Source organism: Lissotriton vulgaris, chromosome 3_1 (genome assembly GCF_964263255.1).
Source record: "Lissotriton vulgaris chromosome 3_1, aLisVul1.2, whole genome shotgun sequence".
Classification (NCBI taxonomy): domain Eukaryota; kingdom Metazoa; phylum Chordata; class Amphibia; order Caudata; family Salamandridae; genus Lissotriton; species Lissotriton vulgaris.
In genome coordinates, this window is record NC_141689.1 from 150315948 (window position 1) to 150333075 (window position 17128).

The window sequence follows — 17128 nt, forward strand, 5'->3', positions numbered from 1 at the left end:
CACGTACTAACAAAACGACCCCCTCTTGAGAGCAGAGGGGACTGACAGAAGCTCTCTGAGGGCAGAGCAGGGTTTCTGGGGGCGGGGCTTCAAATGTATTTATTTATTTATTTATGCCTTTTTATATAGCGCGGACTTTACCCGAAGGTGTCAGAGCACTTCACAATAGGAACAGTAATCATACATGAGGAGAAAATTACAAGTGAACATATTACAAAAGCAAACGTTAAGTTACTTGAGGCAAAAGTGACAATAGTGAGCAACCAAATTACAAGAGGTAGCAAACGGAACATTACAGGAAGAAAAAGTGATATGTGTGCAGGTTACAAAAGCATACAAAGTACAAGTAGAGGAATAATACTGCAATAAATGGCAGACACTCCAGCACAAGAACAGACGTTACGTAAGCAATGGTGTTACTTGTGCAAGTATCAAAAGCAAACAGAATGTGAGAGGTAGCAAACAGTGTGTTACAAGAGAAAAGTGACATGTGCATGTTACAAACGAGTACCAAACACAGGTAGAAGGATAATACTGCAATAAATGGCAGAACACACTGGGAAGGCACTTCCATAGTCATGGAGAATAGAATTTTCAATAATGGGAGGTCTTCCTTCAGATAATAGAGAGTGCGGGAATTACATTTGGAGGTGTCTTTGGAGGAGGAGAACTTTGAGGTCCGTTTTGAAGGCCTGGGAGGAGGTGGTGGTCCAGAGCTGTGGCGGAAGTGAGTTCCAGATTTTCACCGCATTGCCTTAAGAGGATTGGGCCATCAATCTTTCCTTCTTGAAAGTGGGAGGTTCAAGCAGTACATTTTCCGCATCACGAGATGGTCTAGAGCCTCCAGAGAGTTTCAGTTTATTCGCCAGGTAGCGAGGAGAGGAGGCGTGCAAGGCTATGTGGGTGATATAGGCAGTCTTGTATATAGCTCTAGCCTCGATGGGAAGCCAGTGGAGGGTGGATAACATCGGTGTGATGTGGTCGCTTCTTTTGGCCCCATAAATGAAACGAGCTGCTGAATGGAGAACAGATTTAAGGGGGGACAGGTGGGATTTGGGGAGGCCAGTAAGAAGAGAATTGCAGTAGTCCAGTCTGGAGAGGACCAGCGATTGCACCAGGGTTGTAAGGTCTTGCTCCGGAAAAAAGCGACGAATTCCCCAAAGAAGGCGCAGTTGGTATCGAGCAGACTTTGCAATGGAATTGATGTGGGAGATTAGATGGAGTTTTTTGTCGAGTATGACACCAAGGGATTTTGAGCTGTCGACAAACATGGGTTTATTGTTACGTAGATTCATCTGATCAATCCATGATTGAACCGGGGGGTGGAGAAAGTGAGGAGGAGAGGAGGAGGAATTTAGTTTTGGAGGGATTCAGAATCAGTTGATGCATTGACATCCAGTTTTGAATGGAGTCGAGAGTAGAGCTTAGGATGGCAAGATCGTGAGTGGAGGCAACCTTGAGGTAGATTTGAGTGTCATCTGCATAGAGATGATAGTGGATACCGGATTTACTTAGGAGATTTCCCATTGGTTCTAAGTAGAGATTGAACAAAGTGGGTGCAAGTATAGAGCCTTGAGGAACACCTTGACCTACCGCTAAAGGAGATGAAAGACTGTATTTTGATCATTTGGGATCTATCAGAGCGGAAGGAAGCAAACCATTTAGGCACAGTGGCCTCCATGCCCATTCACTGGTGCAGAGTGTTGAGTAGAGTGTTGTGATTGACAGTGTCGCAAGCTGCAGAAAGGTCAAGGAGAATTAGAAGACAGGACCCCCCTGAATCGAGTATCCTCAGTGCGTCATCAACCACTTGCAGTAGGGCTGTTTCAGTGCTGCAGTTTTGGATGAAGCCGGACTGACAATTGTCAAGAAGATCATTGTCCTTGATATGACGAGAGAGTTGTTCCGCTACACATCTTTCTGTGATCTTCGCAAGAAAGGGTAGGTTAGTGATGGGGCGGAAGTTGTTGAGGTCATTCGCATCAGCAGTGGGTTTTTTAAGCAGAGGGGTGACCTGCCCAGTTTTGAAGGAGACAGGAAGGGAGCCTTGACAGAGGGAGAGGTTGACCAGAGTGGTCCAATAGGAAAGAGAATGGGAATAGAAGTCAATGGCAATGGCACTGGGGATGGGGTCAAGAAAATGGTTGGAAGGCTTGGTTTTGAGGTCTTTTTGCAGTTCTTTTGCTGCCTCGTCATTTCAGAACTGAAGAATTTTTAATATTTTAGAAAATGAAGCCATAGTGGTTGCTTATTTATCTTATGGAACTAAGAACCATGGACAAAGCCAATAGTCCTGACTTGTTTAAGGTGAATGTTACGTGTTGTATTATATATCTGGAAGCAGTGGCAGAAGCAGCACTCGGGTGGCACACTATACTAAGCACAGATTTATAGGTTATGTGTTTTTAAGCCATGTCCTGCATTAAGTCAGCCATGCCCTTTGAGAGACCCCCCCCCCCGGATGTCACACAGTGGAAGGAAGGACCCCTCTCTCAGGACAGCAGTAATAAAGTCGCCAACTCATGATTTCCTGCTACTCACTCATTTGTGCTGGTCCCCTCTCAAGCACTCCACAGAGGCTGGGTGCCGAAGCACCTGTCAAACTGCCACTGTGGATCTTTATGCTTGCGAGCCAGCAAAGCGCCTGGAAGTGGCTCTATGTGGACACATGGACGCCCTTCCCATTTTCTCTTCTGTCAGTCACCAACCTCTCCACCCAGTGCCTCTTTCCATCTCTACACCCAGCGCTCTGTACCTCTCCACCCAACGGTCTGACCATTCCACCAAGCACCTCTGTATCCCTCAACCCAGCCCCTCTGTACCTCTCCACCCAGCGCTCTGTGCCCTCCCCACCCAGCACCTCTGTACCTCTCCACCCAGCCCCTCTGTACCTCTCCACCCAGCGCTCTGTGCCCTCCCCACCCAGCACCTCTGTACCTCTCCACCCAGCCCCTCTGTACCTCTCCACCCAGCGCTCTGTGCCCTCCCCACCCAGCACCTCTGTACCCCTCCAGCCAGCACTCTGTACCTCTCCCTCCAGCGCTCTGTACCTCTCCTCCCAGTGCCACAGTACCTCTTCTCCCAGCGCTACAGTACCTCTCCACCCAGTACCTCTGTACCTCTCCTACACTTTGCCTCTGCCTTTCTCTACCATTTGCATCTCTCCCAACCCCACCACTACCACCTTTCCTCCACTGCCCCGCTACTCAGTCATCTGTGTTGACCCCCTCTCAAGCACCTGTCCCCGGACCCATAAATGACTGTCCCATCTAGGACAGGAAGTGATTTCAGCATCAGAATACTTTGTTGTGTCAGCGCCTTGAAGAGAGCCCATACAATATTGCACATTTGATAACCTACCACAATAAGTTGCATGCCTCTCCACTGCCCAAATGTCCAATCGTAACTATAAACAACCAGTGGTAAAGGTCAGTGCTTCGTCTTGGCCGACGAATCGGCAACTGTGATTGACTTCATTAGCGCGACCTCGCTCAGGCTGATGTGCTAATTTTTCCTGTGTCTGTGTATTTATTTCATAGAACTGCTCACTCGATGCATTTATGCATTTGCTGCCCCTGTCTGGCTTTCCCTTTGACCCTCCATTTTGTTGTTGGTATCCCCTGGCCCGCCCCTCACCCACACTACCGCCTCCCTGCTGCCCCTCCCACCCACGTTTACCAAGCCTTCCATTCCCCCGGCCAAACTGTGACCACCTGGACTTTCTTCAGAACGGTCGCTCACCCGCGCTCCTCCTCACTTTCAGCTGTAACGCTCCATGCTATCGCGTTTCTGGTATCGTTATTTTTGTGTTTAGTACAGCACTGTTTACCACAGCATTGTAGCGCTGTTTAGCATTGCATTGTAGCGCTGTTTAACATAACATTGTAGCGCTGTTTAACATAGCATTGTAGCGCTTTTCAGGCATAGCGCCGCTGCTCTGATTGACTTCATTAGCGCGACCTCGCTCAGGCTGCTGTGCTCATTTTTCCTGTGTCTGTGTATTTATTTCATAGAACTGCTCACTCGACGCATTTGTGCATTTGCTGCCCCTGTCTGGCTTTCCCTTTGACCCTCCATTTTGCTGTTGGTATCCCCTGGCCCGCCCCTCACCCACACTACCGCCTCCCTGCTGCCCCTCCCACCCACGTTTACCGAGCCTTCCATTCCCCCGGCCAAACTGTGACCACCTGGACTTTCTTCAGAACGGTCGCTCACCCACGCTCCTCCTCACTTTCAGCTGTAACGCTCCATGCTATCGCGTTTCTGGTATCGTTAATTTTGTGTTTAGTACAGCACTGTTTACCACAGCATTGTAGCGCTGTTTAGCATTGCATTGTAGCGCTGTTTAACATAACATTGTAGCGCTGTTTAACATAGCATTGTAGCGCTTTTCAGGCATAGCGCCGCTGCTCTGATTGACTTCATTAGCGCGACCTCGCTCAGGCTGCTGTGCTCATTTTTCCTGTGTCTGTGTATTTATTTCATAGAACTGCTCACTCGACGCATTTGTGCATTTGCTGCCCCTGTCTGGCTTTCCCTTTGACCCTCCATTTTGTTGTTGGTATCCCCTGGCCCGCCCCTCACCCACACTTCCGCCTCCCTGCTGCCCCTCCCACCCACGTTTACCGAGCCTTCCATTCCCCCGGCCAAACTATGACCACCTGGACTTTCTTCAGAACGGTCGCTCACCCACGCTCCTCCTCACTTTCAGCTGTAACGCTCCATGCTATCGCGTTTCTGGTATCGTTAATTTTGTGTTTAGTACAGCACTGTTTACCACAGCATTGTAGCGCTGTTTAGCATTGCATTGTAGCGCTGTTTAACATAACATTGTAGCGCTGTTTAACATAGCATTGTAGCGCTTTTCAGGCATAGCGCCGCTGCTCTGATTGACTTCATTAGCGCGACCTCGCTCAGGCTGCTGTGCTCATTTTTCCTGTGTCTGTGTATTTATTTCATAGAACTGCTCACTCGACGCATTTGTGCATTTGCTGCCCCTGTCTGGCTTTCCCTTTGACCCTCCATTTTGTTGTTGGTATCCCCTGGCCCGCCCCTCACCCACACTTCCGCCTCCCTGCTGCCCCTCCCACCCACGTTTACCGAGCCTTCCATTCCCCCGGCCAAACTATGACCACCTGGACTTTCTTCAGAACGGTCGCTCACCCACGCTCCTCCTCACTTTCAGCTGTAACGCTCCATGCTATCGCGTTTCTGGTATCGTTAATTTTGTGTTTAGTACAGCACTGTTTACCACAGCATTGTAGCGCTGTTTAGCATTGCATTGTAGCGCTGTTTAACATAACATTGTAGCGCTGTTTAACATAGCATTGTAGCGCTTTTCAGGCATAGCGCCGCTGCTCTGATTGACTTCATTAGCGCGACCTCGCTCAGGCTGCTGTGCACATTTTTCCTGTGTCTGTGCATTTATTTCATAGAACTGCTCACTCGACGCATTTGTACATTTGCTGCCCCTGTCTGGCTTTCCCTTTGACCCTCCATTTTGTTGTTGGTATCCCCTGGCCCGCCCCTCACCCACACTACCGCCTCCCTGCTGCCCCTCCCATGCTCCGCCCCTTCCACTCTCCATTTATGTCAGATGCCCACACGCGCAGCGTCCACGCGCTACGGCCGCGCCGAAGGTGCGCCAAAGGTAAGCCGTCTACGCCCGTCCGCGCCTGGACCGCGCCCAGCGCCAGACCCCCTGGTTCCCGCAACGCCCATTCTACTCGCATCACTTACGATGCCACCACCCTCCTAACCCTTAACCCCGGCCGCTCCCCCAACTGCGTCCAAGCCACTCCTGGACACACCCATGGACCCTTCTCTTGCAACTCCTGCAAGTTCGACGGCACCAAAACCAACTCCTCATCCACCAACACCACACAGAGACCTGACACCAACCACCTTAAATGCATCCTGCTCAACACCCGCTCGATCCACAGACACACCATCGACCTCTGGAATCTACTAGACACCATCTCACCGGACGTCGCCTTCCTAACAGAAACATGGATGAACGCCTCCTCAGCCCCAGACATCACCATTGCCATCCCGGAAGGATACAAGATCATCCGTAAGGACCGCATCAAGCAAACAGGAGGAGGCATCGCTATCGTCCACAAGAACTCCATCCGCATCTCAACCAGCTCAGACGTCAACCTTGCCAGCGCCGAACACCTCCACTTCCAGATCCACACCGACCCCAAGACCACACTCAGAGGCACCCTCCTCTACCGGCCCCCAGGACCCCGTGCACAATTCAATGACGACATCATTGACTTTATCACCCCACACGCCCTCCCCTCCGAGGACTACATTCTATTGGGAGACCTCAATTTTCACCTGGAAAAGAGCAATGACAGCAGCGCCACCACCCTTCTGGACAATCTCGCCAACCTCGGACTCAAACAACTTGTCAATACCCCCACTCACTACGCAGGTCACACACTCGACCCTATCTTCACCTCTAGCAAACATGTCTCATTCAGTCACACCACAGCTCTTCATTGGACGGACCACAGCTGCGTTCACTTTATCTACAATAAGACCACAACCCACAACCATCCTCAACCCACCCTGCGAAGAAATTGGAACAAAATCACCATCGACCAGATCTCTTCATCGCTTCTTCTAAACCCCCCCGCCCACTCCTCAAACCCCGACCAAGCAGCCGTTAACCTCACCCACTGGCTATCCAACAGCGCCGACATCCTAGCACCGTTGAAAAAAAGTCAAATAAAACTAGGCAGCAAAAACGCCTCCTGGTTCAACGATGATCTTAAGAAATCGAAGAAACTCTGTCGCTCCCTCGAGAAGGCCTGGAAAAAAGACCCAAACACCAGCACCAGGGACGCCTTCAAAAACGCCACCCGCATACACCACCAACTAATCCGGTCTGCCAAGAAAGCCGCATTCAAAGACCGACTAGACAACAACGCCCACAACAGCAAGGAATTATTCAACATCATCAAAGAGTTTACCAACCCATCAGCCAAGTCCAACGACATCACCCCCTCCCAAGCCCTCTGTGACTCCCTAGCTTCCTTCTTCCACAACAAAATCGCAGACATTCACAACAGCTTCGACAACCGACCCGGAGACCAACCCACCCAACCTCCTGCAGGACCTCCACCCCCCTTGAACGTCCTTAACGACTGGAACCCAATCTCCACTGAGGACACCATCCGCCTGATGAACTCCATCCACTCAGGATCCCCCACAGACCCATGCCCTCACCACATCTTCAACAAAGCAGACTCCATCATCGCACCACACCTCCGAGATGTCATCAACTGCTCTCTCAACTCCGCCACCTTCCCAGAAAGCTGGAAACACGCAGAACTCAGCGCCCTTCTGAAAAAACCCACAGCTGACCCCACCGAACTCAAAAACTACCGCCCCATCTCGCTTCTTCCATTCCCGGCCAAAGTCATCGAGAAAGCTGTCAACAACCAGCTCGCCACCTTCCTCGAAACCAACAAATCCCTCGACTCCTCACAGTCCGGCTTCCGAGCCAAACACAGCACTGAGACCGCACTTATCGCAGCAACAGACGACATTCGAACTCTACTGGACAACGGAGACACAGTCGCCCTCATCCTCCTCGACCTCTCCGCTGCCTTCGACACAGTCTGTCATAGCACCCTTCTACAGCGCCTCAGAAACGTCGGAATCCAAGGAAAAGCACTGGATTGGATCACCTCGTTCCTCACCGGAAGAACCCAGAGAGTCCGCCTCCCACCATTCAAGTCAGAGGCCTCTGAAGTCATCTGCGGCGTGCCACAAGGATCGTCACTCAGCCCCACCCTCTTCAACGTATACATGAGCCCCCTCGCGACCATCGCTCGCCAACACAACCTCAACATCATCTCCTACGCTGACGACACTCAACTGATCCTCTCACTCACTAAAGACCCTAACACCGCCAAAAACAACCTACATGAAGGAATGAAAGAAGTAGCCGAGTGGATGAAGCACAGCCGTCTGAAACTGAACTCAGACAAAACAGAAGTCCTCATCTTAGGCACCTCCCCCTCCGCCTGGGATGACTCTTGGTGGCCAGAGGCCCTTGGAAAAGCACCCATCCCGACGGACCACGCACGGAACCTGGGCGTCATCCTGGACTCCTCACTCTCGATGACCAGACAAGTCAACGCCGTTTCTTCGTCTTGCTTCAACATTCTTCGCATGCTCAAAAAAACATTCCGCTGGATCCCCACCGAAACCAGAAAAACGGTCACCCACGCACTGGTCACAAGCCACCTAGACTACGGAAACACCCTATACACCGGTACCACCGCAAAACTCCAGAAAAAACTCCAACGCATGCAGAACGCTTCAGCCAGGCTCGCGTAAAGAACACATCTCTGGTCACCTGAAAAACCTCCACTGGCTCCCCGTAAATAAGAGGATTACTTTCCGCCTCCTAACCCACGCACACAAAGCACTTTACGAACTTGGACCCGAATGCCTCAACACACGACTGTCCTTCTACACCCCCCCCCGTCAGCTACGATCCTCCAACCAAGCCCTTACCACTGTACCTCGCATCAACAAAACCACCATGGGAGGTAGATCCTTCTCCTACCTGGCAGCTAAAACTTGGAACTCTCTTCCCACTCACCTTCGCCTTACTCATAACCACCTAGCATTCAGAAAGCAACTTAAAACTTGGATATTCGACAAGTAATTCCCCACCCTTCCTCAAGCGCCTTGAGACCCTATGGGTATGTAGCGCGCTATATAAATCTCTTGACTTGACTTGACTTGACCATCAGCAACAAGCATTTTTAATGCAATAAGTCTTGCATTTACGCAAGTTTAAGCTATTGGCATTGTAAATGACAATGCCTTTTATTTATGTTTTAAAAACCAAAACATAAATAAAAGGCATTGTCATTTACAATGCCAATAGCTCAAACGCGTGTGAATGGGAGACCTATTTCATTGCAAATACTTGTTTTAATACTGCCATTTCCTACTGATGTTTAAACGGTATCAACTGTGTTGAACCCTAAGCACCAGGGTAATTATATTCAACAAATGACAAACCTAGCTGGTCCAGTTATATCTTTCTACTTTCCAACGTAATTTCCCAAGGGGCACCGGTTTGTGCATCCTGGAAAGATGCTGACATCGTTCCAGTTTTCAAAAAAGGGGATAAAGGTTGCCCGGGGAACTACAGACCAATTAGTCTTATAGACTGCTCCCAGAAAATAATTGGAAGGATGTGCTAAACAGACTCCAGGGATGGATTGAGGAGTTCGGTATTTTAACACCTTTTCAAGCCGGATTCAGAGCTGCCACAAGCACTATCGACCAAGTTTTCCGATTTATATTAATTTACTGGAGGCAAGTCAGTCTGGGTAAAGGTAGCCTTTATGCTGCCTTTATCGATCTTAGGGCGGCCTTTGATCTAGTTCCCCAGCGGAAGTTATGGTTTGTCCTAAAACAACTAGGTCTTCCTCTGGATCTTTTAACCCTCACCCGCAGACTCCATGAAGATAACAAGGCTCAAATCAGATGGGGGGGACAGGGGGAAGTCACTGAATCATTCCCGGTGGAACGAGGTGTTAGACAGGGCTGCGTCTTGGCCCCCTCCTTGTTCATGGAATAGCGGATTGTATGAGTAAAAATCCAACTGATGCCCGTACATTAGCAGATGTCAAGGTACCCATCCTGATGTTTGCCGACGACACGTTGATTCTCTCCAAGACCCCATCTGGGCTTAAGAAAGCCCTTAAAATTTTTGAGGACTTCTGCAGAGAGAGGGGATTGGAGGTCGACGTGTCCAAGAGAAAGCTAATGGCATTGAACGCACACAAGGCAAACACGAGTTTACTAATCTTTGAGTTAACTTCCAAGGCAGTATGAAGTGGGACCGGCAAACCGATCTAGCCTCACTTAAGCTTAGACAGATAGCGGGGGCTCTATTCCAGGAGCACAATCGCTCTCTGTCTAAGCCTATCAGTCCCGCCCTTGAAATCTACAATCTGAAAGCCGTTAGTTCAACTTTGTATGGCTCAGAGATATGGGGTTGCGAGAATCTTGTTGCCCTTAACCTGGCAGAGAATAGGTTTCAAAGAAATTTAACCAGACTTCCCCAGAGCTCTCCTATGCGTCCTTTATTATTAGATCTAGGCAAGAAGCCCATTGCAGCCATAGCCAAATTGCGTCCCCTCCTGTATTGGAGGAGACTGTGGACCACTCCTGAACTTGTTGGCTATGCCCAGGGCTTCTTAGACATTATTAAATTAGACACATTACACCAAATTAAATGGCTCAGGGTAGTCAGGAATCTTTTAGGGGAGCTAGGTCTGACAGCATTATGGATTGACCCGGCTAAATCTGTATTTCCATCTAAATTAACCTTGAAGGCTAAGTTTTGGGAATTGTTTTCTTTGAATAACGCTAAACAACAAATGTCTTCCTCCCTCTCGAGCCGTTTTTTGGACCACAAATTTGTCCCTAGGCTGAAACTATACTGGGATGCAATTACGAAACCTTTGGATCGTAAATTGTATTTTCAGTATAGGGTGGGGTCTTTACCAGTTAGATCTTTCTCCCAGAATTGGTCTCCACACTCGCCAGCAGGGTGCCCAGGATGCACAGCTAGTATTGAGACCAAGGCACACATTCTTTGGGTCTGCGGTATTTATGCCACCCCACGGCGGGTATGGCTTTTACCAATCTGTAAGTTGCTTGGTACCAGGGAGGCGGCGGAGGCAGATCGAATTCTGCGAACAGACACTTCATTGCCTTTTGTACTAACTATGGCGAAATTTTTAGGTTGGACATGGACTTTGAGGGTGCGACAAATTGCACATTGACCCTGGTTAGGCTCATTAACTTTTTATGGTGTATATGAATTATGTACATGGAAATGTTTTATCCTTTTAATCGTTGTTTTATCGGTTTTTAAGCTCGATTCCATTTCTGGGCTTTAAAGGAATCTATGCACGATATCTGTTTTAAATTATGACGGTTATGAACTTTTGTGGTTGTATATGCTTTTATGATTGTGAAAATCGAATAAAGCTTTATGAAATGGAAATGGACTGTGGGATAGCATTAACCAAGAGGAGTAATGCTATGTAGTTAAATTACAGCACATATAAGAAAAAACGAAACCAAATAATAAAGCCAAACACACGAAAGAAACACCCAAAGGAAATTATTAAAGAAACAAATCATAACATTTCGGTTCTTATCCTGTTAGTCCCAACCCATACATTACTAGCCACACAGCTTTACATAAGAGATGTCAAAAATTGGTGAGAAATAACAAAATGTAATCAAAGCAATTAATTACGATGCTGATACAAAGTATACAGAATGAATCGCTACCACTGATTCAACAACGACACCAGGTAGTTGAATCTGAGAATGAAACAGCGTATGGAAGAATTACAACAAAAACCTATGGCACTCCATGTTAATTAAACAGAGCTCGACGTTTCAGACTAATGGAAAAACTGACCAGGGCTATCAAAATCAGAAAAGTGTTGCAAAACATATAACCAGAAGCCAGTCATCTGTACAATGATTGTCAAGGTACGAAAGACTAATAACCTGCAACAAAAGCGATCAAGGAAGAGCGAACTCTTCCGGGGCGCGGAGTAACAGGCCGGCAGGAAAGCATCACTGCTGCACCAACATGAGAGCAGTGGCCCTGCGGTGCGAGGGGCTCCTGGGGCCCCCTTTGGCATGGTGCATAGATGGTGGGCCCCTGGCCTGAGATCCCCTGACGGTTGTATGATGGTACAACAACACATGCCTGAACAACGCATGACTGTTCTAAATAGTCTGTACCACGACGGTGTCTTTAGCATGCATGCCTTTACCACGCATGACTTTACTATGCAATTTTATGGTAAAGACATGATGGGTAAATTGGCATGCAGACTAAAGATCATACCCAGCCCCTTCCCTGTAAACAGTTCCTTTTCCCCCTGCCCTGCTCCCTAAAAATTAAACCACATCCCTAAAACTACCCCGTCCACAGCCCCCCCCCCGCCCTAAGACCTAAACTATCCCCTACATCCCTAAACTACCCCAACCATGCCTGTAAACTGTCCCTTTCCCCCTTGCCCTGCTCCCTAAAAAATAAACTCACACCTCAAAAAATACCCCGACTGCATCCGCTGTAATGAGCCCTAAAAACTATCCAGTACATCCCTAAATTACCCCAACCCTCCTACCTGCCCTAGAAAATGTCCCTTTTCCCTCGGCCTTAGCCCTAAAAACTGTCCCCCACCCTAATAACTATCCCGACCCCCTTCTGAGTCCTAAAACCTACCCCCACCCCAAAAAACAATCCCCTCCACCCTCCTAAAGACCAAGCCCCATCCCCACTTACCTCACCGTGTCCTGAGCCCTAAAAATTGTCGCCACCCTAAAAACTACCGACCACCTCCTGAGTCCTAAAACCTACCCCGCCCGAAAAACGAACCTACCCACCAAGACCAAGCCCCACTTACCTTACCGTGTACTCTCCTGATAGTCCTCCTCTTCCTGTCTTCCCCTTCCTGTGCCTCCGCTCGGCAACTAGACCGCGTACTGCCTTACCCATGCATATGCGTAGTTGAGGCACATGCGTGGTTAAGGGAAGCATGGTACGGCTTGCGTGGAAATGGCAAGCGTGGGTGAGCTCGCGATGTTAAGGCTGTTTCCCTCTCCTGACTGGGTGTGGTGCGTGGAGACCCCCCTCCATGTACTTGGCAGAGGGGCCCCCTCAAGTTTTGTTACACCACTGCTTGAGAGGTCAAATAATGAGCAACAAATGCACCAAAACAGGTAATTGCAGGCAATGGAGAGCACCCTTAACACCAAGCAGGCAGGAAAAATACTGATGTTGGCATACATTTTAAGTTTAGTGGAAGTCTGAAGCACGGTCAAAAGCCAGAGGTGGACATCTGCCTTCATGCTCTGCCTTTAGGGTATACTGTAACAGGACTGACCCCTGCATGGTGACCTTGCATGTCCCCTTGCACTTTGTACCTCACTGCCTGTTTTTCTGCTATTTTCACTTTTATTGTGGCCTTGATGTCGCTCTAGCCTAAAGTGTGCACAGAGGCCTAGTCCTGTCCCTGAACACCTGCCCTGTGACCTTGAGGCGCGCCACGCACGTCACCATATATGACAGAAGACTCCCCGCCTGTACAGGTGCAACAGGGGTCCCAGTGCACCATCTGTAGTGAATTCTCAGCATGTCCAGACCTTGTTTATCTGTGTCTGTGAGGATGTGCCCCACCGGCCACCCTCGTGTAAAGTTCTGTTGTGTGTCAGCAGGGGGCGCTAGGAGCTACAATTTGGATGAGCGGAGGGTGATTCTTTAATTATATCCCACGTTTTAAACACACTGACTATAGGGTGCACTGGACTCTGATTCGCATAGTGTGACTAATCGGTAATGTATATCAAGTTAGGTTCTGGCCTTGAGACCTGCAGCTTATGGGATGTGGGGGCGGGTGTATCAGAGTGGAGTCATTTGTAAATACACTCCTTTTAACACTAACTCCCATTCTCAATGCACCCGGTTCCACCTGTGCCATTAGCAGCAGTTTACAGGTGGGGGTACCTGTCCGTGCAAGGTAATCAGGAAGGGGAAGCATACCTCCTTGATCTCCGGGAGTCCATCCTGGGCCCCCGCTGTCTGCAGGGCCGGGGCCGGGCCCCCCGGGGTCCTGACCCGCAGTGAGGGAGGGCAGGAGAAGCAGCAGCAGCAGCGAAGGAGAGAGCGCCGCGGCCATCCTTCACCCACACTCGTCTGTTCCCTCAGACCTCAGTGCTCTCCGCTCTCTTCTCGAGATCACCGGAAACAGACAACTCTGCTGAGCGGGTTCGGTTTTCACAAAAGGCACTTCCTCAATATTCGTGCAGGGAACACGGGGGCTACCACAAACCTCGCAGACAGCGATCAGACGAGAGATGTAAAATATAAAGACATCTTGTGCCGCATCGGACAACTTATGACATGGGATTAGATAAAAAAGCGTATCTATTAAAATAATCTTCCCTGCAAGGCCACAAGACAGATCCGGCTGAGGCAGTGTAGAAGAAGGGCAACCAGTGACAATATTTGCACAAGAGACTCACAGGGACGCAGGGAAACATGTCCAGAAACTGAAGGTCCCACCCATCAGTGCAGCTTTACAACTCCCTCCATGTCCCACTGCCCCGACATGCTCTGTCCACCTTCCTGGCGGGGTGTTTTTTGGACCCCCTCATTCTGAGAATGACTCAAACTACAGATCTGGTGCACCTCGGGGTCACCCTTAATGGTCCATGGCATTAGAGAGACTTTCTCCATGTGCTCTCTTGACCTGTTTGCACCACTGTTGGCAGCAGTAATAGTGTATTGGGGTGCAGTTGATGCTTATTAGAGCTCCCTTCTAGTCCCATGTGCTCATTTTTATGTCAAGCGTAAGCATACGACCTCTTATATACTGTAGTATATCTCTATGGCCCAAATGCCTTTCCTTGCTTCTCATTTGTTTATTTCAATGTCGTTTAAAAATCCTTTCTTACTAGTGGCCAGTCCTGCCTCTTTGTCCCTCCTTTTTCCTCCCAGGAGCAGGGACTTAGTACAATATCATTACACTTTGTTCTGTTGATCTGCTCGTGGGAGGGACTATTTTATTATGTTTTCAACCTCTTTTTACACGGTGGGTGCTCAGAAGTAACTGCTTACATTTTATTGCAGCATTCACGTCTTGTCCTTTCTGTCCGGCGCCAGCAGCAGCCAGCCATGCTTTCTAGCTACTGCAGATCTAAATCATGTAAAAATTCTACCAAAACTTAAACACAACTTGAAATGATATTTTAATATGCATGCTGCATGTGTTTTTTCCTCCCCTCCAGGACTTGTGCTTGGCTGCTGGCTGAGGAGTTGGAAGTTTCTCCTCATCAGTTTTGTGCTGAGGCCAAAATGGTTCTTTCACGTAAAATGTCCCCTTTAAAATGTGCATTTGAATGTATTACATTAAATAAAAGCAGAACAAGAACACAGGGCCAGCATAAGGGCTGCGATAGATCGCACTGGATACTGACTACAGAGGGGCAAGTTTTCTTCCTTTATTTTACTTTTAAAAGCACTTAACACTTTCCTGGCCTCCTGCAATTTCCAGACAATATAAATGTCATGATAACTCCAGTGATTGATTTTCTTGCTGTAGAGATCAGAGTTGTCTAGTGAAAGAAGTTTTAACTCTTTGCAAGGTAGCCAGAGAGTTAATATGTCAGCTGTGAAGAAAGTGTACCATGCAGATTACAAAGTGCATAAAATGTAAATAGGTCAATGGGTTACTGCTCTTCTGTTACTTGCAGCTTAAATTGTATTGTATTGTATTGTATTGTAATTGCATTTATTTACTACCCCTGACGAGGCGTCAAAGCGCTTTTTCGGCGGGTAGCACGCTTCTCCAGGACCATAGAGGATTAGTGTTGAATTAGTATAGTGAAACATGCAAGTACATTTTAAGTGGTGGATAGGTTAGTCAGTTATTTGGATTTGGAATGATAGCAGAAGAATAGAGGAGGAAAAAAGGTTTGTATTTATATAGCGCTTGTTACCCCTGATGGGGTGTTGACGCACACTATTCAGGAAGCCCATAAAGGATTAGTGGTGAATTAATATGGTGAAATATGAAAGTAATTTAAGTGGTGGATATTGGTCAGTTATTTGGAGTGAGAAGGATAGCGGAGGGATAAAAAGGGGAAGAAAGGTTTGCATTCATATAGCACTTGTTACCCCTGATGGATGTTAAAGCGCCCTTCTGGTGAGTAGTACGCCACTCCGGAACTTATCAAGGATTAGTGTTAAAATGAGTGTAGTAAAATATGAAGTAAATTTGAGTAGTGGATATGTTATTCAGTTATTTGGGTAGAGAGGCAAGATAGTGAGGGGAAAGAGGTTTGTATTTATATTGCGCTTGCTACCCCTGATGAGGTTTTGAAGCGCAAGTAGCACGCTACTGTGGAACCCATCAGGATTAGTGTTGAATTAGTATAGCGAAACATGAAAGTAATTTTAGTGGTGGATATGTTAGTCAGTTATTTGGATTGAGAAGGGTTGGGAAGGGGTAGAAAAGAGGGAAGAGTTTAGAAAGGTTTGTTTTGGGGGATCTGTATAGTAAAAGAGGTGTAAGATGATGCAAGAGGGGTAGAGTAGGAGAGAGTCTAGAAAGGGTTATTTTGGGGGATCATAGTAGAGGTATGGGGTTAAATGAGAGAGTGGATGTAGAGGATATATTGAGCGAAGTATAGGCTGAGAAATAGGGAAGTGCATTGGAAATGCTAAATTGGAAGAAAGTGATGAATATATAGATCCTTAAGTACATTGAAAGTATATTAATGCAGAATGGAGGTATGTATATTGGGCAGCATTTCTGGCCCTGGCGCTGGTCAATCTCGAACAGGCTCAAACAAGCAACTGCCCTTGTCCTCTCCACCCTTAACAGGCTCAAACAGGCAACTGCCCTTGTCCTCTCCGCCCTTAGCCTCGACGCCCGGGCTGAGACTCCCTAACCCTGGCCTTTTGTAGCCCTAGAAATCAGGTGACCCCTTCAGCCAATGGGAACCCTAGACCTAACACTATCCAATCAAAACACTAGCCCTAAAATCTAGAACCAATAGTAGACCAAGACCTTACACCCAATCTTAGCCCTAGTCCAAGCACCCAATCAGTTCAAAAACCTTGATCTCTACGTACAATAGAGGCCCTAGCCCTACCAGTAGTCCCACCCCAAGTCCAAGCAACCAATGGCACAGGAAGCCCTTGTCCCTACTTCCAATAGAAAGCCTACCCCTACTCTTAGTCCCACAACCAGTCCAGCAACCAATCACACCAGAAGCCCTTATCCCTACTTCCAATTAAAGGTCGAGCCCTAGTGCCAACAACCAATAACATAGGAAACCTTAGTCCATACTTCCAATAGAAATCCTAACCCTAGCCCTAGTCTCAACCCTACATTGATTGAATCACAGACCCAGAAACCAACCAGAACCCCCAAATACAAAACCAATGAGGACACCAACCATAATCCAATAGAAACACCAGATACAACCACCAATCAGTGTACACATGTGCCAACCACTAGCAGACCTTATAAGGTCCCAGCAACCTCAG

General features: G+C 48.1%; 1 protein-coding gene across 1 annotated transcript in view; it reads right to left on the bottom strand.

The window, feature by feature from the left end:
* LOC147726126 (uncharacterized) overlaps positions 1 to 13825 on the bottom strand; it is a 689775-nt gene extending 675950 nt beyond the window's left edge. The window contains exon 1 of the mRNA XM_086960228.1: positions 13616 to 13825. Within this exon, the coding sequence (XP_086816354.1) occupies positions 13616 to 13751 (136 nt within the window). The 5' untranslated portion in view covers positions 13752 to 13825. The remainder of the gene's footprint in view (positions 1 to 13615) is intronic.
* Positions 13826 to 17128: the final 3303 nt, after the last annotated feature.